Source organism: Podarcis filfolensis (genome assembly GCF_964270895.1).
Source record: "Podarcis filfolensis genome assembly, chromosome: 12".
NCBI classification, from domain to species: Eukaryota; Metazoa; Chordata; class Lepidosauria; order Squamata; family Lacertidae; genus Podarcis; species Podarcis filfolensis.
In genome coordinates this window covers 38244096-38266181 of record NC_139614.1, presented here as the reverse complement: position 1 = coordinate 38266181, position 22086 = coordinate 38244096, and the positions used below count along the sequence as shown (strand labels likewise).

General features: G+C 44.2%; 1 protein-coding gene and 1 long non-coding RNA gene across 13 annotated transcripts in view; one reads left to right on the top strand and one right to left on the bottom strand.

The window, feature by feature from the left end:
* Nucleotides 1-3363: 3363 nt before the first annotated feature.
* Nucleotides 3364-4889, bottom strand: LOC310745340. The gene is made up of 2 exons (XR_014540085.1): nt 4795-4889; nt 3364-4339 (listed from the first exon to the last, which is right to left on the bottom strand). It is a non-coding gene; the product is annotated as an uncharacterized lncRNA (long non-coding RNA).
* A 1626-nt stretch (nt 4890-6515) lies between these two features.
* Nucleotides 6516-22086, top strand: part of ABI1 (abl interactor 1) — a 97314-nt gene continuing 81743 nt past the window's right edge. For 9 of the 12 annotated variants that reach the window (XM_083579845.1, XM_083579846.1, XM_083579842.1 and 6 more), the window contains exon 1: nt 6522-6869. In XM_083579845.1, the coding sequence (XP_083435971.1) occupies nt 6753-6869 (117 nt within the window). In that variant the 5' untranslated portion in view covers nt 6522-6752. Of the gene's footprint in view, nt 6870-22086 lie in introns of all 12 variants that reach the window. The other 3 variants (XM_083579841.1, XM_083579839.1, XM_083579848.1) reach the window with 1 other exon arrangement.

Sequence of the window (22086 nt, the reverse complement as noted above, 5' to 3'; positions counted from 1 at the left end):
GGCATTCTGTCCACCAAATCTAAATCCTTAAACCTGTTCCTCACTTCCACTGTGTATACCTGCCAAGAAAACTCCATGGACAAAGACAACAGGCATATAAAAGTTATGACACTGGAAGATGAGCCCCTCAGGTCGGAAGGCGTCCAACATGCTACTGGGGAAGAGCGGAGGACAAGTACAAGTAGATCCAGAGCTGATGAAGCGGCTGGGCCAAAGCCGAAAGGTTGCTCAGTTGCGGATATGCCTGGAAGCGAAAGGAAAGTCCAATGCTGTAAAGAAAAATATTGCATAGGAACCTGGAATGTAAGAACCATGAACCTTGGTAAGCTGGATGTGGTCAAAAATGAGATGGCAAGAATAAATATTGACATCCTGGGCATCACTGAACTAAAATGGATGGGAATGGGCAAATTCAGTTCGGATGACCATAATTATCTACTACTGTGGGCAAGAATCCAATTAAAGAAATGGAGTGGCCCTCATAGTCAACAAAAGAGTGGCGAAAGCTGTACTGGGATGCAATCTCAAAAATGATAGAATGATCTTGATATGAATCTAAGGCAGACCTTTTAACATCACAGTAATCCAAATTTATGCACCAACTCCTGGTGCTGAAGAAACTGAAATTGACCAATTCTATGAAGACTTACAACACCTTCTAGAAATGACACCAAAGAAGGATGTTCTTCTCATTATAGGGGATTGCAATGCTAAAGTAGGGAGTCAAGAGATAAAAGGAACAACTGGCAATTTGGGTCTTGGAGTTCAAAACAAAGCAGGGCAAAGGCTAATAGAGTTCTGTCAAGAGAACAAGCTGGTCATCACAAACACTCTTTTCCAACAACACAAGAGACAACTCTGCAGCCAAAGATGGAGAAGCTCTATACAGTCAGCAAAAACAAGACCTGGAGCTGACTGTGGCTCAGATCATCAGCTTCTTATAGCAAAATTCAAGCTTAAACTGAAGAAAGTAGAAAAAATCACCAGGCCAGTAAGATACAATCTAAATCAAATCCGTTATGAATATGCAATATTACTTGTCTCTTATCCAGTCTAAACTTACCAAATTCCTTCAACCTGGCAGAAGCATGATTCAGAAATGCCATTTAAAAAAAAAAAAAAAACACCATTTACCTCTGATAAAAATGAATCCTTAATCTCTGTTTTCCTCTATATCTGACTTACTGGCACAGAGAACCTGTTGACCTCCAGAATTTTGTTGGACTGCAACTCCCATCATCCCTCACCACTGGCTGTGCTGGCTGGGGCTGATGGGAATTGGAGTCCATCAACATGGGGGGGATGGTTCACTGTCCCTGTTTTGTAAAAAGCATGCAACCTCATCTGCTTCTTGACATGGCGTTTGTAGAAAGATAACATTCCTCCACACAGCATATTTGAAAAGGGGGGTGGAAGAAAACCCAGAAGTGTCTAGACTTATATTTATTTATTTTAAGGCATGAATATAGAAGAGAAAAGATAGGAAAAGGAAAGATTGGTACAGAGATGGCAAACAATTGCAGTATTCATTGATTAGGGGAGATAGGGCAAGTTACATAATGAAGCGCTGTCACACAGCGCATTTTTGTCCTTCCTGTTTTTTGTTCCTTCTCAGACCAGCAATCTTGCATTTATTTTTGGGCTCCCCACCAGCTTTGGCTGCCTAGCAATGCCTGGCTGGAGTGTGCTTGCTCCTGCTACTGCAAAATGCTACAGGCTGCCTAGCAACAGGCAATCAGAGTGGGCTGCATTGCCCATTTAGAAAGCACACCCAGCAGGAAGTCAGAAAAGGTGGGCTCCTTTCCTTCCCAGGCTGGCGACTCACCTTGAATAAGCGGAAGCTTTTTACTGAACTAGAACCCAAATCTCTGTACACTAAAGCCCTGGGGCTGGAGACACACACACACACACACACACACACACACACGAGACAGACGGAACTGATTGCCTTACCAATACATACCTGTTCTGCAGCATTTATTGGATGAAAAGATGCAACATCGTATCAGCTTCCCCCAAGCAAATAAGAATGAATGTTCAATAAATAGCCAATCTCATCTAACCTCCCCGCAAACTTTGCACAAACTAATCAGAATGAACGCTCAATAAACAGGTCATCTGGAAGTGACCTTCATTGTTGTGAAACTGGAGCCATATCTGCTGTTCATGCCCCCTTATACTGCAATTTGTATTATTAGGGGAAGAGACTGATTCGTCATTTATTATGAACTCTAACTGGAGGACCCACTGAAACGTGGATATCTTTATTATTCTAGTAACGTTCAGCTAAATTCCCTCTATCTTGAGTGAAAATATAAAGCATTGAGAACTCCCATTTAATTCCCCTGTAAATTTCTCTAGTATTCCTTTTGTGTTCAGATCAAATCTTACTGATCTGTGTCAGTAAGAAATTAATTAGTTCAGTTGCAGGTATCAACACACCTTTCAATTATTGCTGTGTTTTCCAGACTTTATATTTCAGTGGCAGTAATCCAGGAGCACACCAAAGTTTGTGGTTTCAACTGTCAAGCAAAGCAGGGTGTAGCTATAGACAGTATCTGTGTTTCAGGCCATGTGTGCTTAGGCTTCATGAGTGCCTATATCTAGCAGGGCTGCCAACTTTTCCATTAGTCCCCACAGTGGTGCTTTTAACTGCGGCACAATCGGGGCAGAGGAAGGGGGGTGCGGTGGGGGTGGTTCGCCCCAGGTGTCACCACTGAGGGGGTGACAAAATGCCGGGCGGCACTCAACGCGGGGCCTGCAGCGCGCCCGAGCCACGCATCTCTCCTGGGAGTGACGCAGAGGCTTGGGTGCCCGCAGGCTCCACACTGCCCCAAACGGTCCGCCCGTGGCCTCCCCCTCAGCTGTAGGGTGGCTGAGTGGGAGGAGGCAGGCAGACTCCTTGGAGGCCCCACAGAACGTCCTGCCCCCTGGCTGGCCCCTCCCCTCCCAATGAAGCTTTCTACAACTTGGAAGCAAGCATCATAATTGCTAATCCCAACCACCGTTAAAATGCAAAGCTGCATGGTCCAGCCAAAAGTGGTCAGTTTTGGGCTGCATCCGCTGTTACTCATCATCACAGCAGACCCACTGTAATGAATAATGGACACAAGTAAATTAGGTCCATTCATTTCAATGGGTCTACTTTGAGCAGAACATAGCTGGATACAACTTCTTATTTGTATCTCTAAATTTCCACTGGTTTTACATTCTGAGTGGCTGAATGTTCCCCTACCCTGGGTCAGCATTAAGGGTCAGCCCTACTGGGCAGCTGGTAAGTGCCAAAATCTGTACCTGCCTTATCCACCTAGTTGTCACACTTCCCGAAACAATACGTGAACACAAACAGTCATGGTTCCAAAGTCACACTTGTCTGAATTTTGTAATGCAGTTTTCCAATCTATAAGTGCATCTATTAGTGAAAATAACATGCAGACTGTACTAGATAAAAAATTCCTTCCAGTAGCACCTTAGAGATATCTGAAGAAGTGTGCATGCACACAAAAGCACATACCAGTGACAAACTTAGTTGGTCTCTAAGGTGCTACTGGAAGGAATTTTTTAATTTTGTTTTGTCTACAGTAGACCAACACGGCTACCTACCTGTAACTAGACTGTACTACAGTAGGAGAAATAGCTTTGCAAAAATGCGTATAGTAGGAAAAATTGCAAACAAACGTTAGGAGAATTTTGCATTAAAATGCTGCTGGATTTTTATTAGAACTTCCCTCCCCCGCCCCCCAAAAGATACAAACCAAGGCTGATGTGAAAATGTGGAAAACCAAACTTAAGATCAGAAAAATGTGAAGGAAGTAAGGTTGTTCACCCATCCCTAAAGTCGGTGCTGTGGCACCTACCAGTTACAATTTGAAATGATATTCCTGGTTTTAGGACTGCCACGTTTAAGGAGGGTACATTGAGCTCTATGTTACACATTATTATCATCTTTGCAGTTGGCACTAATTGGCATTCTTGCTAGTGACTTCTGCAGGAAAAGCAGCAGCAGCAGAGGATTCTGGGACTGCCTTGAAACGGAATGTCCTGTCACAATCCCTTTGATGTTCTTTCCATATGAAAATCAATCAGCATGAAGCCATAAGCAAAGCAGATGGTGAGGTTTCATAATCAAGGCTTCCATCCTAAAATTCATTTGTGCCAGCTATGGAGAAGGGAGATGCTTTGCTATAAAGTCCTATAATGATGTGAGTGTCAGAATCCTCAGTGCTTTCCTCTTTCACGAAGATAACATTTTACATATTCGTACTATTATTTCTGCCCTTCTCACATACTAGCCTTCTGCAGTACATCCACAGTGTCTTCCAGGTGATCCACGGTGTGTCTGTAATAAATATTCATATTGATTATTTAATTGCATTTCTATTGATTCTTTTATCTTTATATTGCATTTTATTGTATTACAGTTTGAATTCTATGGAATTTAGATGGCAATACAATGACACCCACTATAAAAAATAAAAGTAGCAATAGAAATACAATTAAAAATCACACAGCATCTAGCCCAGTGCATTACAATTGCTACAACCAGTAGCAAAATTGTGACCTGCCAAGACTCTCAGCAATTTTCAAGTGGCTGGGGGCGGGGCGAGCCTGGAAACCACTGCAGAGATCATATACATACATGTATATAGCTGTTTCATAAAATTTGTACACTGTTTGATTGTAAAAAATAATAATAACAGAGTGGTTTACAAAAGATAAACCAGTAAAAGCAAGAAAAAATTACAATTCTACTTTTAAACTTACATGTTAAACTACTAAACAGACTAAAATTACCTCAACTTCCTAAGCATATGAGTAGGCTTGTCTGAACAGGAATGTCACCGAAAAGAGTATACAGTGGTACCTCGGGTTACATACGCTTCAGGTTACACACGCTTCAGGTTATACACTCCGCTAACTCAGAAATAGTGCTTCAGGTTAAGAACTTTGCTTCAGGATAAGAACAGAAATTGGGCTCTGGTGGCACGGCGGCAGCAGGAGGCCCTATTAGCTAAAGTGGTGCTTCAGGTTAAGAACGGTTTCAGGTTAAGTACGGACCTCCAGAACAAATTAAGTACTTAACCTGAGGTACCACTGTAGTGAAGGCACCTGCTTGATTTCAATAGGCAGGGAGTTCCAAAGTTGTGGGTGTTGCCACACCAAACAACCGAGTTTGCACAAACGTAGTAGTGCCAACTGCTGATCAAAGTGGTTGACTGGGCACATGTAGGGTAAAGCTATCTCATAGGTCCCAAATATTTTTATTTAGCTGTACTCCCATCTCTGTTGCAGAATGAGATGTCCTGAAAGCCCACTGATGTCAGGAGGCTTAGGCCCATCAAATTCTGTATGAATTGCAACTATGGCTGCATAGTCCTGCCCAACCCGCTTGTGTGCTGTGGAAGCTTCACTTTTGGAGGTTTGGGTGGGTGCACCTGTCTGTCTACATCATACACGTTGCGGTTTCCCCCCGCCCCCTGTAATCATAAGGACTAAAGGTAAAGGTAAAGGGACCCCTGACCATTAGGTCCAGTCATGGACGACTCTGGGGTTGCGGCACTCATCTCGCTTTACTGGCCGAGGGAGCTGGCGTACAGTTTCTGGGTCATGTGGCCAGCATAACTAAGTCACTTCTGGCGAACCAGAGCAGCGCACGGAAACGCCATTTGCCTTTCCGCCGGAGCGGTACCTATTTATCTACTTGCACTTTGACGTGCTTTTGAACTGCTACGTTGGCAGCAGCTGGGACCAAGCAACAGGAGCTCACCCTGTCGCGGGGATTCGAACCGCCAACCTTCTGATTGGCAAGTCCTAGGCTCTGTGGTTTAACCCACAGCGCCACCTGTGTCACAATCATATATATATATCTTCTCTATATAGAATCATCATTATTCTTATTTATTAAATTTGTGTATCTCTCTTCATCCGTAGATCTCAGGGCAGTTCACAACAGAATCACAGTCGGAAGAGACCCAGAGGGTCATCTAGCCCAACCCCCCCTGCACTGCAGGAACCACAGCTAAAGAATTCCTGACGGGTGTCCAGTTTGTGGGGGGATGGGGCTGGAGGCTAATATTTATATTTTGCTAGGCTTGGGGGGTGGGGAAACCACAGTATTTCCGGCACGCGCATGTCAGCACTCAAAGCTTTCTGCCTCTCAAGGGCAGCTTAAATCGGTTAGAGCGCGGTGCTGATAATGCCGAGGTTTGCAGGTTCAATCCCCGCACGGGACAGCTGCGTATTCCTGCATTGCAGCGGGTTGGACTGGTCCGACTGGATGACCCTCAGGATCCCTTCCAAGTCACTCTTCCATCCCTGGGAAACCCTGCCGGGTTCGCCCGCGCGGATCCCAGGGAAACGAAGCCACTGCCAGAGCGCAAGGAGATGACAGCGGCCGCGTCCTATTACTAATATAGACCGAGCAAAGCGGGAAAGAGGAAGGGAGGGAGGCAAGAAAGAGCCGTGACTACATTTCCCGGCGTGCCTTGCGGTCGCCTTTTCCTGCGGGGCGGGGGGGGGAGGGGGACGGCGGCTGAGAAGGAAGGCGGGCGAAAAAGGAGGCAGGCGAGGGACGGGCGAATGCGAGAGCGGCTCGGTGTGGGTGGGAGGCGGGGGGAAGCGAAGTGTCTGTGGCGAGAGCGAGGCGAGGAGAAGGAGGAGGAATCCCACAATACCAGGCGGGCTGGCTGGAGAGCTTGCGGAGCTCCCGCTGTCTCTTTAATGCAAGAGGAAGCGATGCGGAGGGGTGGAAAATGGCAGAGCTGCAGATGTTACTAGAGGAGGAAATCCCTTCTGGCAAGCGGGCTTTGCTCGAGAGCTACCAGAACCTCACCAGGGTCGCCGACTACTGCGAGAACAACTACATCCAGGTAGGCAGGAGGGAAGGCAGCGCCGGCGGGGAGACCTCGCTTGCCTTTTCTGGGGGGGTGGCGGAGGGGGAAGCCAGTCGCCTCCCTTCGCCTTCACGGCAGGGGGAAGAGGGGGGGAGGACCTCCCCTAGACACACACACACACACTCGCTCTCTTGCACACACACACAAACACGCACACACACAGGAAGTGGGCAAGGGCTGTTGTGAAGGGGAGAGAAGCACCCAGCCCAGACACTGGGCAAGCCTCTCCGGGCACATTGTAGCGCCCAGCTCAGGCTGCGAGACATGGTGTCGCCCTCTTCTCCCCTCCACCCCGACCCTCCCCCAGTCCAATCCCTCGGCGTTTCCCTTTAAACTTTTGAACCAAACGAGGGCTTCCTCTCTTCCACCCACCCAGCTCCACCTCGGGGCTGTGTTTCCCTTGAAGCGCCTGGGGTGGGGTGGGGGGGTTTAATGGACGGTGGCTATTCCGTCTGCTCCGATCTGAGGGTGTGTCTGTAAGGGTATCTTCTTCTACAGCCCTCCCTGTGTTTCTGTGAACGTCTGGAGGCAGAAGTGGCTGGCTGGGTGGGGGAGAAATGGTTCATGGGTTTAGCAAGAGCCCTGCCTGTTTACCTTCAGACTGCTTCCCCTCATATATATATATCTTCTCTCTCTCTCTCTCTCTCTGTCTCTCTCTGCCTCTCTCCATTAGTTTCCCTTTGGGGTTCTGATCATATATCAATTTGTATGTGTTTGTGTGCGGCTTAAAAGCCATTGAGAAAACTGGAAGTAGAAAGAGAGAGTATATTACATCAGACTTCTCTCAGGGTTTTTTTTTCTGAGGGGTGAGGTGAGGGGTGGGAGCGGTGTGGTGTGAGGGTTATGCCTCCCCCCCCACTTCAAATATGTCGAAATGAATGCAGCGAAATGACTTTTGAAGTGAGACTTGCTTGGCTTGTTTACTGTAGTAATGTGAAATCCTGAATTTGTGAAAGAAGGGAAGGGGGGTGGGGGTGGGGAAAAACCACCCCGTCTCACGCTTGTGTATGCATGCGCACGCCGCACACACTTATAAATTACTTCATGTAATTTAATAATGCAAGCGAATTCTCTGTGGACACTGTTTATTTAATATTTGGTGTGTAATTCATACCAAGTCCAAATGAATTGTGTTCCTGGCATGGTGCTAGATTGCTGAAACGATAAATTTCTGAGAGAAGGAAGCTGCAGGTATACAGCCAGGAAAAGTAAAGCATTATTTTTTTAAAAGGATAACGCTGGTTCTCCTCAAAATGGGCTGACCTGTTTATTTCATATAATTAATACATTCTGGAGTGAAATATTTAGGCTCCATGAAAGAGAGCCTGTGTCTAAGGCCCCCATCGGCACTACTTTAAACCACTTTAAACAGGTATGGTTTCTCCCAGACAATTTTGGGAACTGCTAGGAGGACCCTTATTCCCCTCCCAGAACTGCAGTTTCCAATGTTCCCTAGGGAAAGGGATTGACTATTAAACTACACTGAGAAATGTAACACTGTGAGGGGAATGGGGGTCTCCTAACAATTCTCAGCACCCTTAACAAAATACAGGTCTCATGATTCTTTGCAGGAAGCCATGCCTGTTTAAAGTGGCTTGATAATGCTTTTAAATACACAGTTCTGATGGGGCCTTTACGTTACTCAGGAAAAGAATCTTCTTTGTTACTCCTTTTTCCAGTCTATCTACTAGCCTTGTGTATGTGTGCGTGCTTCAAATGCATTTCTACCCATCTAAATGATCTTTGTAACTTCTAAAGGGCTTAAACAGCACATTCCTTTGTGTGTGTCTACTTGGGAGTGCGCCCCACTAAGTTGAATGGCAGTCCTACACTAGGTGCTCATAGGTTTGCAGCCACTGTCCCCACTGATTATTTTCACCCATTTCTGTGGGGATAATATTTAGGAAAAGGCTACAGCAACTTCACTATTTAAAAAAAACTAGATAAAAGTACTGTGGAACCTGTTGCATGCTGCGTATGTTTGCCTGGCTACAATCTAGGCTTCACGCTGCTTCGTCCCAAGGACCTTTCCCTAGGCTTGCCTCCAGCATTAACCACCCTTCCTAGCTTCTGCATGCAAAGTTATGTGGTGATAAGTATATTCAGTGGTACCTCTGGATGCGAATGGGATCTGTTCCGGAGCCCCGTTCGCATCCGGAAGCGAACGCAACCCACGTCCGCGTGTCTGCGCCTGCGTGGGTTGCGATTCGCCGCTTCTGCGCATGCGCGTGACGTCATTTTGACTGCGCATGCGCAAGCGGCGAAACCCGGAAGTAACGCGCTCAGTTACTTCCTGGTTGCTGCAGCGCGCAACCCGAAAATACTTATCCCGAAGCTACTTCAACCCGAGGTATGACTGTACAGTAGATTTCTCTCCCTCTCATACCCATTTTTTAAAATTATTATGCACTGAATTTGGGAGTGGTTTGGTATCGCTATCTGAATGTTCTCCATGTTGCCTTTACTTGGAATATTTCTCTGCATCCAAGTAACATTTTTCATTGAAAAGTTAAGGCCCAAATTAGTTGTGACTATGGCAGATCTATGTGCTTAAACACTTACCTCCCCCATTCGCACAGAATGAAGGGTGTTGGGGATTCATGTTTGAGCAGCAAATGGAGTACGTGGATGAGTGCAGAACCTATGCCTGCCTGCCTCATCACAGTTTGTCCTCCTGTGGTGTTTTTCTCCTCAGCTGAACTCTAGTAGCAGTGTGTGCTTGGCTAGAAGAAAAGTGTCTGTAGAGACAGGCTGTGGGGTAGGGTGGGAGGAGGAATCTGCTTTGAATGGATTTAGAAACACAATTGGCAGTTCTGACCCGATCAAGCTTTGGACCACCTCTTTGCAACAAGTAACCACTTATACCCAAGCTGCTTGTGCATTGTCAGTTTTCTAAAAAGCCTAAGTATATATAAAATTATATACAGAAGCATGTATATAATATGTGTGTTTTTATGCAGTTGCATATAACAATGTACTTTAGGAAGCCTGGAGTGCATAAAATATTAAATGCATGATATTTTAAAGCACAAAATAAAAAAACCCACTCTTCTTACTGATCAAGGAGTGGGATGAGAGTTGGAAAAGAAACAGTGTGCAGATAAGCTCAATATTAAGATTTTTGGAAAATTTCTTTTCTACCTGTGGGAAATAAGCAGGAAGTCATTCTGTAATCGTGCACTGTTTTTATGAAAAAGGAATCCACCTTTCTAGATTTTTGGGTCAGATCTATGCTTAAACACATCAATCTGCTGTCATCAGTAGTTGAAAAAAATCAAATGTGAGTTTATTAATTAAATGCTCTTTCTCCCTTAATGTGACCAAACTTTCTGCTTCCCCCACATCACCACCTGGTGTCAAGTGAGGATAGGCAGCAAAGTATTTTCTGCTTCCCACTGAGTCTTCAATATTTTGTTCTTTAGATACAGGAAAAACATGGACTAGCCATGTTTTAGAGGCTGTACACTATGTGATATATTCTAAAAGGAAGTTCTGACTCTCGAGTGGCTTCAGATGTTACTCATCAGGGCTGCCAGTTTGGTGTTTGTGTTCGCCCACCCCCAAAAATAAAAAATCAGCTTGTGGCACTTGTTGGTAACATCTAAAGGGGAACTTCTGTAGGAAACTCTGCATCTGACATACTACAAGGATCAAGTGACTGAGCCTATAGTGGGAATGTCCCGGATCACTTCTGCTGTGACTTCACTGGGTTCTAAGTAAAATCCTATTTCTTGGCCTCTTCTACCCCCTTCCCAAACCCTCCACCCCCGGTAATATGGGGATAATATTAACCTACCTTCCATGTCTGTTGTAAAGACATGGAAGGCTTACGAAAAGTGCTATTAGTATTGATAGAAGTGGGGAAATGCATTTTGAATATAATTCCTGTTGTTCCGTCCTGTGCAGTTGTGGTAGGAGGGGCAATAGTCTTAGTCAATTTATTTATATACCGCATTTCCCACAAATATATTATTTATTTGGATATCTAATTGGCTCTAGTGCATATCGTGCCAAGGTCTTGGCAATGCACCAGCGCTAATTGGGCCCTTCACTCATGATTCAAATTGCGCTCAAAGCAGTTTGCATAAAAAGGGAAAACAAAACTTAGAGTAGGTCACCTTGCCTCAGATAGTTAAGCATTAGTTCCAAGCAAGAAAGGTGCTAGACTCTCTGTTCAAGCTATACAGTGACATACAGATGCATGGCTTGTGTGCCATTCTACAGCTAACAGGCTTTTTGCAATGATGCTCTGAATCTTCTATAACTAAGCATGACTCTCCTGAGGAAGAGCTCACAATGCATTGGGACTCTTGGGATAGCTATTGCTTTGCACCATTTGTCGCCCCCCCCTTTTCTGTTGCTTCTATAAATCCTCGGGAGACCACAATTCTTGCATTAGGTTTCATAACTTCTAACGAATCCATCAACTAAAAGCTTGGGGAGCACTTATTTCATGCTGCTGATGTGCCTACCATATGACCTTAGCATGGATCCCTCTCAGGATTGCTTGGAATTTGCTGCACATTTTTTCCACTTTAGTTTAACTTGGATCTAATTTAGGATGTGTGGGAATCCTAGAGGGGTACGGCTGTGTCAGCAATAGGCCTTGAGGGCAAACCATCCTTGCAAATGTACCCACATTTGTAATATTATATGAACCTTCATAGTGGTTTCCCCCATAATTCCCCATAAAAGCTGTCTTCCTCTTCGTTTACCAAGCAAGATGTAGCCTGAATATGATTTGGCATGTTGTTCCTGTTTAGACCACACTGGCGTTTACACATGAAGTGCTTGAGGAGAACAGGTTTTACGTCTTGGCACTGCCAGCAGCTAAAAGTTTGACCTGCCTTTCCACAACCGTAAGAGTTAAGCAGTTTCCTTGCCCCCCCCCCCCCGCTTCTACCTCCTGCTTCAGAGTTTTCTTGCTCCACCCAAAGAAAGCTGCTGATACAAATGCTTGAAAAAGGCGAGGTTGCTTTTGGTTTTACTCATGGGAAATATGACACATACTGTGGTGTTGTAACTGCAGCACATGTTTTGACCTGTTGGTTGGTGTTTTTGTATGTGTTTGTGTGTCATTCTTGTTGTGGCAAACCTGTCCAGCACTGTGCTTTTTTCAAATACAGTAGCTTGTAAATACGTTTACCCCAGTGTGGATAAGTCGTCCCCCCCCCCAAATTATAACTAGCATTCGCTCATATAAGCTCACATAACCTGCTTTTAAAACAGAACTGAATGTCAACAGCTGGGGGTGAATGAGGGGTGAAAAGGTATTTCCCCGTGCTAAGGTGTAGAAGGAAGAACTCGTGGGTTGTTTTTTTTAGGTTAATACCTAATTTTTCTGCTTTTATGTGGATTTAGCCCAATTCAGTATAAAGTGATAAACAAGTTGATAATACTGATTTGATTTTTAGTGTAAGACAGAGTTATACCAGCAGTTGTACAAAGCCATCTGCTCTGCAGTTGGACTAGTGTAGAGATTACTTTTCTAGGGGATTGAATTTGCTAGTAGTGTCAATGTCTATGGTCCTGCTGCCCCAGGATTAGAGAATGTAACACACAGGGCAATGTAGGGCTATGTGTGTGTGTGTGCCTGTGTGCATACAAGCTGGGGGCTGGGAAAGAAATCTCTGCAGTTGGTGTTTGCATCAGATTCAAACTGAGTTTCCAGTGCTTGTTGAATTGCATGTTCTTGTCCCAACTTCCTTCCCTGTGGAAAAGCAAGTCGTAGCAGCTCAAGATGTATGACTAAAAAAAAAAGGAGGCATGAGGGAGATGCATAGTTAAAGAATACAGTGGTGCCTCGGGTTACATATGCTTCAGGTTACAGACTCCGCTAACCCAGAAATAGTGCTTCAGGTTAAGAACTTTGCTTCAGGATGAGAACAGAAATCGTGCTCCGGCGGCGCAGCAGCAGCAGGAGGCCCCATTAGCTAAAGTGGTGCTTCAGGTTAAGAACAGTTTCAGGTTAAGAACAGACCTCCAGAACGAATTAAGTACTTAACCCGAGGTACCACTGTAGATGTGTTTGCTTAATTTTTTTGAAAAATGCTTTGCTCCCACTTCACTTTAAAAAACCACACCCAGTATACCTACAAGAATGAAAGCAACAACCGTAACATGTGCTTTAGTGGTTAGACTGTTTGGGTTTGTATCGGGGAGGTCCACAGTTGAATCCTTGCACGTCAGTGGAGTTCACTGGGCGATCCTAATTCTACTTCTTGGCTTAATCTACCAAAAGAATTTCCACATATGAAAGCTTAAAGCAGGGATGAGGTGCCTGTGGGCCTCCAGCAGCCTTAGCAAGCATGACCAGCGGTCAGGATGTTCGGAGTTGTATCCTCAACAACATCTGGAGAGCTGTAATTTCCTTTCCCTGCCTTAGAGCTCTCAGAATCACGACACGCCTTTAAGAGAAAGAAAGCGCGGAGTGCATCCTATAGAAAGGGACTGGCTTGTCTTCTGTCGCCACCTCCATACTGCTGAGCGGATATGGAACAGGTTTTGTCTCTCAACTGTCTCTTGATCAGAGCACATGCGGATCTTCTGGCGACGCCTAACCTTGAAAGAGCCATTTGACATCTTGCTTTTCTGTGTGTGTGCTTGGACAAGTGTGGCTTAAACCAGGCTGCCAGTTCTCATTGTGAAAGTCTAAATTTAATCACTGTAAAAGACAAAGGGCTACTACGTCCAAATCTTCTGGATTTGAATCCTATTTCTGTCTTCCTCCGACTGCCGAAGCTGTAGCTGCCAATATTGTATTGTACTGGAAAGTAAGCTTCTGGCTACCATGTGCAGTGACGCAAGCAGCAGCAGCCAAACAGAATTCTAGATAGTAGCCTCCCCTAGCCCTCTGGGTCAGATAAGCCTTCTAGGTAATCAGCACTTTATCTGAGAGGAATGAAAATGGGACGATGGTGGAAGAGACTTGAAAGGAGCCAGTGAGGTTCAAAGCATGGAGGAAATTAAAAGTGTGTGTCAGCTGCTGGATGCAGAGAAGGCATGAGGAACTGAATATAAATAAAAGGAAGCTAATGCAAATACTGCGGGGATTTTAGGATTTGACTAATGGGGGGAAGATTGCACAGCTGAATTATTGCAAATCTGTCTTTAAAATTTCCAAATCTTGTTTTGTAGGCTTCACTGCTGTGAAAAAACAGAGAGAGATAAAAACATGTCTAGATGAAATGGAGTGAGGTAATTTATTTTATAACCAGGCTGCTTTAGAATAGAGAACCTTAGCTGCTACTTCTGTGATGGACGTAGATAGAGAGAAGTGGGTGTCTTGATCAGTTTTTCTACACTGCCCAGTCAGACCATTTGACCATCTTACTCAGTATCATCCATGCTGTCTTGCAGTGGCTCTCCAGGGTTTCAGACAAGTAGATCTCCCAGCCCTACATGGAAATGCTGGGGAACGAATTTGTGACCTTCTTTATGCTCCTTTTTGCTTGTGATATATACACTGTTGTATGGATTATTACCATATTGCCCTGAATATAAGCATCACTTTCCCCCAAAATTCCCACTGTGAAAAGTTAAAGTGCAGCTTATATTCATGACCTTATGGTATGCAGCCAGGAGCGTGGGGCAGACAGCTGATTTTGTGGAGTGCTCTGGGTGGAAGCTGGACCCGTGTAAGTATGTGTAGCACTCAATGGATTTTCTGTATAATAAGGTGGTGCTTGTGTGTCATTATGTAGCTGCAAAATAGTGTCCAGAAACTGAGCCGCTTGTGTGGACTTGTTCTAGGCTCAAGGTTGATGGTAGATGATATTCCATCTGTGAGCAGAAGTCCTTAGGGGAATTCCTGTCTCTTAAAATACAAGTCACAATTGATCATTTTGGTCCTCGATTTTTTAAGACATGGCTAGACAGCATAGCCATTTAATTATATTAATCAGATTGGTGGTGAATTACAATTCTATGAAGATGACTTGGTTTGCATAGCAGTTTTCAGTTGAGTATTGTCTCACCTGGCTGCAGGAGATTGGGTAATATGTTGGATCCTCCTGCAACAAGTCTCATTAAGAGCTAATTAATATAAGTATAAGTAAAGACTTAAGGAAGCATTTGCCATTTCTCCCTCCCTCTCTCTCTCTCTCTCTCATGCTGGGCAGATGCATTATTTGCTTCAGTGTTTGCAGTTTGCCTAAGGAAAATCTACTAATTAGATCAAATGTAAACTTAGGGTCATATTCAATTCTAGTTTCAGTCGGGTTAGAATAATGTGACACTTGTAAACAGATCAACCTCAGTACATGAATGACTGCTGTTATTGGTCATACTACTTTAAAACTTGTGAATCCCTGACTTGTATGGGATGTGTATGTTCATGAATGGGGTATAGGTTTATCCAGGCCACTGTATAAATAATGAACATTAGAATTTGAGGGATGGGGCAACAACTTCCAGCCTTTTTCTCACATTTTATGAGGGTGTACAGTACTATCCTCTTACAGTTGGCTCCATGCTTTTAAAAGAAGCATGTATGGCTAGACCATCTTGGAGGGTATCACTGAATAAATATTCTGTTTGCAGTGACTATGAATGAAGGTTTGAAAGGCAGGGTAAAAATGTTTTAAACAAATCAGGTGTGGGACGCGCCTGGTCTGGCTGTGCAAGTTCCCCACACGGAACTCACTTGCGCAGCAAATCTTTGCAGAACTCCCTGCCTGTGTACCATGGGTGGAGAGCTGAAGGCAAGCCTGCTGAACAGTAGTGCTTCAAAGCACAGCACAGGGCTCTTTGCAAGCCCTGCATGGTGCTTGAAAGTCATTGCTGTCCCCTTATGAAGTCATATGATTGAGAAAAAGGTGGTTCCACCTACCTGTCAAATTTGGCCTGCGGGGATAGGCGGATATAAGGATGTAACCCGCCAGGACTAAAAGGCTTCCCATCAACTGCTGGTATAGGAGGAGTAGGTCCCTAAGCTATTTGGGACCTGAACCATCATCAAGGCCTTTAAAAGTCATCATTCTAGGCACTTTGAACTGTGCCTAGAAGCAAATTTGTTATCCGTATAGCCCTTGCAGAACAGGTATTATGTAATCCGATAAGGGAGTGACTGCCAGCATCCTTGCTTCTACCTGTACTCTTGCTTTAAAAACATGGCTTAGGCTTGGGATCAGGCCAAGACCAATCTAGCCCAACACTCGGTGCTCTAAGGCAGTGTTCCCCAACCTTGGGCCTCCAGCTGTTTTTGGACTACAACTCCCATCATCCCTCGCTAGCAAGACCAGTGGTCAAGGATGATGGGAACTGTAGTCCAAAAACAGCTGGAGGCCCAAGGTTGGGGAACACTGCTCTAAGGGAATCTGGTTATTGCCCATAGACTATCTTCTGCTGACCCATGATGTAAGAGATGTAGAGAATATGTAAGGGAATAGTATGTTAGCGTAGAAGTCTTGGCTTTTTTGGTACGCATTCTTGTAGGTAACTCTCTTTACCAATTTCCCTCGACAGCATTAAAAACGCATCACTTTTGAATCCAACACATTAATTTCATGGGGGGGGAGCCATTTCGTAGGTCAGGTCTCCTTGGACTGTGTGCAGCAGTATGGAAGGGACTGTAGTGCACTAGTGAGCAAGAGACTTCAAAAGATACTAAAATTTTAATCTAAGCCTACATTCAGTAGATTTCCTTCCTAACAACAAATCAATGTTTGTGCTTAGTATGACTCGAGATCTTTCCTCCTTCGGTATCAATGACTGTTTTATTGCTAGTTTGAAAGAGAGCAGTTCATTAAGGGTACATCTGTGACAGTTCATTTTCAAATGAGCTGTCTGTGAAAAATGAGTGCAGTCGGCATCTCATCCCTTATCCTATCATAGATGATCCCTGGTTTGAAACACACACAAAAATTCCTTCCAGTAGCACCTTAGAGACCAACTAAGCTTGTTATTGGTATGAGCTTTCATGTGCATGCACACTTCTTTTGGTTTTTTTGGCCAGGGGATGGGGGGCTGCATTGTCTCCCCTTCACCCAAAAAATGACTTGCCTTCTTCCTGTGATATTGGAGTTGTTTTTCCTTTAAGTTAGATCTAGTTCTCTCTGCATGGAGAAGGGTGTTCATTTTCTTATGGGTCCCCATTGCTGACTGGCAACCAAGGGAGGGGTGAAGGAAAGCCATGCCAAGCTGATTAGGTTTGGCTAAAGCATTAATCAGAGTCTAACTTTGAAGGCATCACTGGGCATCTGCACTGGCTATCTGTACTCTAGTGGCAGCAATGTGATAACCTTGTTGGACTCTTCCCTTGATCATAATCCACAATGGCTGGGGCTGATAGAAACTGTAGTCCAACAGCATTTCCCTGTTCCTGTTCTGCATGCTTGACTCCTGTACCTACCATGGCGAGGAAGGGCTCCACAGTTGTGTTTGCATTCCAAACTTTAAAAACTCTCATGACAGATGAACTCCCAAGGTCTGTTTATAGTTTAGTGGCAGTTAGAAAACTTGATGTGTTCTGAAGTTGGTGCAAGCTCTGCAAACAATCCTCTGGCTAATTCACAAAGTGATGCATCATCTTCCATTATTCCTAGGCACTTCCTCATGTTTTATGGTCTTAAATTATTCACATCCTTTAAATAAAATCTCCCAAAGTTTATTCCATCTAGAGTTTCAGCAGAGGTTAAAGAGATGGTGATAAAAATGTGTGCGTAAGCGTGCCACAAAGGAGTGTGGGTTGTTGCAAATGAGTGAGGGTTGAAATGCAAAGGGAGCCCTGCCATGAGGCAAGGTGAGGTGGCCATCTTGAATGAGAGACTTGGGTGTTGTGAAGACTGGCAGGCTGGGGGTCACTTGTGGGTCACAATCCATCAGGACATTATCCTATGCAAGCCCCATTTGAAAGGAATGGAAACACTGGAAAAACATAATGGTGCTCTTGCCCAAGTCCTGGAAACATATGGAAATCCTCTAATGTTGGGAACCTTTGAACTATAACTCCTAGCAGCCCTAACAAGTGTGGCCAAGGATGATGGATGGGTAGTTCAGCAATATTTGGAGGGCCAAAGTTTCCCCACACCTGCTATAAAGTATGGGCTATTTCTTCATCCGGCCCATTGTGTCTACTTTGACTGGCATTGGCTCTGCAAGGTATCAGGCAGTCTTTCCCATCACTCACTACCTGACCTGGACACCCCACCAACTGAGCCTCGGACCTTCTCTGTGCTAGGCATGTGCTTTGCCACTAATCTGTAGTCCCTTCCTTATAATCTCATTTCAAATAATGATAATAAAGGCTTATGTATTTAATCAAACAATTATTTATCCAACTCTTCAACCCAGCAAGGCTCCTGGAGCAGTTTACAGACCAGGAAAAAAAGAAGACCAGTCCCTATACACTGTAGAATGTCATGACACAAAAGGAAAATGGGTTGAGGAGGAGGAGGGTGGAGGAAGAAAGCAAACAAGGGGATGAGTTTTTAGTTATAAATTCTAATAATCAGCTTGGGTTGAGGGGTTCAAGGAGAGGAAAAGTTGCTGTATCCTCAGCTGTGGGGTGGTCCTGTATATCTTCCCTCCTCTGTGGCTACCTGATATAATGGCTGTTGCCAGGCAACAGTTGATGGAGGGGGGAGCAGAGCTGATGATGGTCCTGCATCCCTTCTCTCCCCTTCCTCTGTGACAGCCTAATGTAATGGCTTGCATAAGGCAGCTTCCTGATGGTAGATGTTAATTGCTATGGGACAAGTTCATTTGGCTTTTTTTATTCCCCTCCCCCATCAAAGTGTCTTGTTCCTCCCTTGTCTGGAGCATAAGATCCTGTCAAGAATTCTGGTACTGTTCCCATCCTCAGGCTGTGCTGCTGCCTCCTGAAGAAGATGGCATTCCTTCTGATTTCTAGTGTGCTAAGAACCACTGTTCTGATGGCTTTCTTCTGGTAGGCCCTGGCAATAGAGGATTTTGTCTTGACAGCATGGAATGATGGGTTTAGAGTAAGGACTAAGATGTTTTCCTCATTTCCACTTAGTCTACTTCGTTTCAAAGTAGTGGTGGGCGATGTGGTGTCCTCCAGGTGATGTTGGACTACACCTGTCATCATCCTTGACAATCGGCCAAGGGTAAGAATTAGGGCTGATGGGAACTGTAGTCGAGCGATATCAGGAGGGCATCATATTGGTTTATCCCTGTTTTAAAGTAAGGACCATACAGAAGTATGAAATTATGATGGGGAGACTGAAGTGACTGGGTTTGACCTAGAGCAAATTACAGTGGGATCTCGGTACTCGGACGGCTTGGCTCCCAAACAAATCAGCTCCCGAATGCTGCAAACCCGGAAGTGAGTGTTCTGGTTTGTGAATGTTTTTCGGAAGCCAAATGTCCGATTGAATGCAGAAAGCTCCTGCAGCCAATCAGAAGCCACGCCTTGGTTTTCAAATGGTTTGGGGAGTCGAAAGGACTCCCAGAACGGATTAAGTTTGAGAACCAAGGTACCACTGTAGTTGCATTTTGGTCCCACACAAATCAGTGGGTTGAATGGGAACTTAGTCATGCTTAGGAAAGGACCCTTTGAACTCAATGAGGTTTAGTCATCATCATTATTTATTAAATTTGTTAGTTGCTTTATTTTACCCAAGAGCATTTTACCCACAGCAGTTTACAGTCAAACAAACAAACAAACAAACAAACAAACAAACAAACAAACATCACAAGTCTAAATTATAATGCTGTCCTGTTTATGTTCATCTGAAAGAAAGTCCTCATTGAACACAGTGGGACTTCTGAGTAAATGTGGAGGATTGCACTATAAGTTTAGATCCAACCCAATTGGAGCTTAAGGTAGTCGTTACTATTCACAATGGGACTTTCTTGGAAAGCATGTGTTCAGAAAGTCACAGTGCAAACTGATGCATTTTTACTTGGAACGAACTCCCATTGTATGTATTTATTTTCTGCACTACACTTATCCCACTCCCCCCCCCAAAGAGGTAGAGTATGTTGTACCCCCCTCCCTGTTTTATCATCACAATAACCCTGTGAAGAAGGTTAGTGTGAGAACAGGGCATGACCCAAAGTCATCAAGTGAGCTCACTAAGTGAGTGGGAATTTGAACCCTGCTCTCCCAGATCCCAGCTCAGCACTCAAACCACTACACCACACTGGTTTAATTGAGCTTACTTCCAAGTAAGTGTGCCTCTGGGTGAAGCTGAAAGATATGAAATTTAAAGTTGAAGATCCTATGTGATGTTGCTAAGCCAAGGTGTGCTGGTTCCTGAAGGGCAAACAGGCATAGTAGTCGAAGTAGAAAGTGTCCTTATTTTTGCCAGTCATCTAGTGAGGCCTGCCAATGTTTCTGTGTAATCACTTGTACTATAATTAATTTCCAGATGAGTAAAGGGTAAGGTTGATGATTAAGTGTGAGTCATTGAGGTTGGGAAGGGAACCAAACTTTTGATTCCTACTCCTCTTCCAAATGCCTCATATTTGGAAATGAATGTACTATCATTCCTGTTTTGAGTGATCACGCTAGAAAAACAAGCTTTGTACTAAATCAGTCGTGCTGTAGCCATCTTGGCCATTTTATATTGCCCAATTGAACCTTGTACATATTCTCACAGAAATTCTCCACTCCGACCTCCCACTTCGCTGAGGTAAAGAACTTTTTGACATTTGCCACTTTACTAAGCATAGCTCGTTTGCCATGGTACTTGCAATGTGCTATTCAGTACAGTGGTACCTCGCAAGACGAAATTAATTCGTTCTGCGAGTTTTTTCGTCTTGCGAATTTTTCGTCTTGCGAAGCACGGATTCCCTGGGTATTAACGGTTTTAAGAAAAAGGAAACAAACTTACAAGATGTTTTCGTCTTGCGAAGCAAGCCCATAGGGAAATTCGTCTTGCGAAGCAACTCTAAAAACGAAAAACTCTTTCGTCTTGCGAGTTTTTCGTCTTATGAGGCATTCGTCTTGCGAGGTACCACTGTATACAGATAGGTGCTCCTTAAGGATTTAATTTTTCATGGAACAGGACCTTTTGGTGGTCAGGGAAGGGCATTCATACTTTTTTCCAGGTTGAACAACAAACGGTAGGGCTTATGACTGTGTGAATGAATAATATGGAAATAAATGTTCACTGTTGCCTTAATGTAATTTCTCGGTGCTATTAACAGTTTTACGGAATTTCTTATCGTGAACTAGAGATGTGAATTTGTTACTATGCTGCACGTGTGCTCTCCCTCTCTTTAAAAAAAGGCTAACCCTGCAATAACTAAGAATCCCAATTGCACTGTTTCTTTTAAAAATATAAATAACGGCTAACCATAGTATATGTGTGGTGTGCCACCAGTGTTTACTAGGTACAAAAAAAGGGAACTATAAAACTCAGTCTCAAATGATCGACCAAAATGCAGTCCTCAAGAGCCCGGCCTGCCTGGGTCCTGAGATCATAATCCGAGGCCTTTCATTGTGTGCCACCACAAGGGAGGTCCGGAGGGTGGAAGTATGGGAATAGGTCTTTTCTGTAGTAGCCCCCTGTTTATAGAAATTTCTCCTCAGGGAGGCCTGCCTGGCACCAACCTTGCCATCATTTTGGATCCAGGCAAATACATTTGTAGTTCCCCAAGAATTTGTGAAGCACAAATGATACGATGTTGTGCTGTTTTAATCTGTTTTTTTAATCTGTTTATGTGAGTTTATCATGGATTTTTTCTTTCTTGGTGATGAATTGATTCCAGACTTCTTTTAATAGGAGGCAATATATATATGTAATAAACGCTACCAAATCACTGGTGGGGGTTAGGCAGCAATGCTCGTACACTCTGCAGCCTGTTATTAGTATCTTCATCAGTGCAAGTGCATGCTAGAACACAAATTAAATCTTACAAAGTAACCTTTAAAAGTGTTGAAATATCCTCTCCTCCCCCTTGTAAGTCTTCCAGGACAGCAGAACTTTTGAAGCTGGAATGCAGTTTAGCCTTTTCTGTTCAAAGAGGCACCTCCCCAGATAGGTTTCCAGCTGCTCCTCTGTTTTGTCTACAGAGCAAAGCAAGCATAAACAGTAGTAAAACTTATTTTCATTGGAAGTGCAACAAGAGAGGATGGGTTAGTCAGGAACACTCTCGCTGAGTATAGAAGCAGTAATATTGGCATCACACAACATGGGCAGATGTTCTGAGTGAGGGGGAGGACTGCATCTTTCAAGACAGTTATTTACAATAGAAAATGCACCCGCATGTTGCATGATGCTGT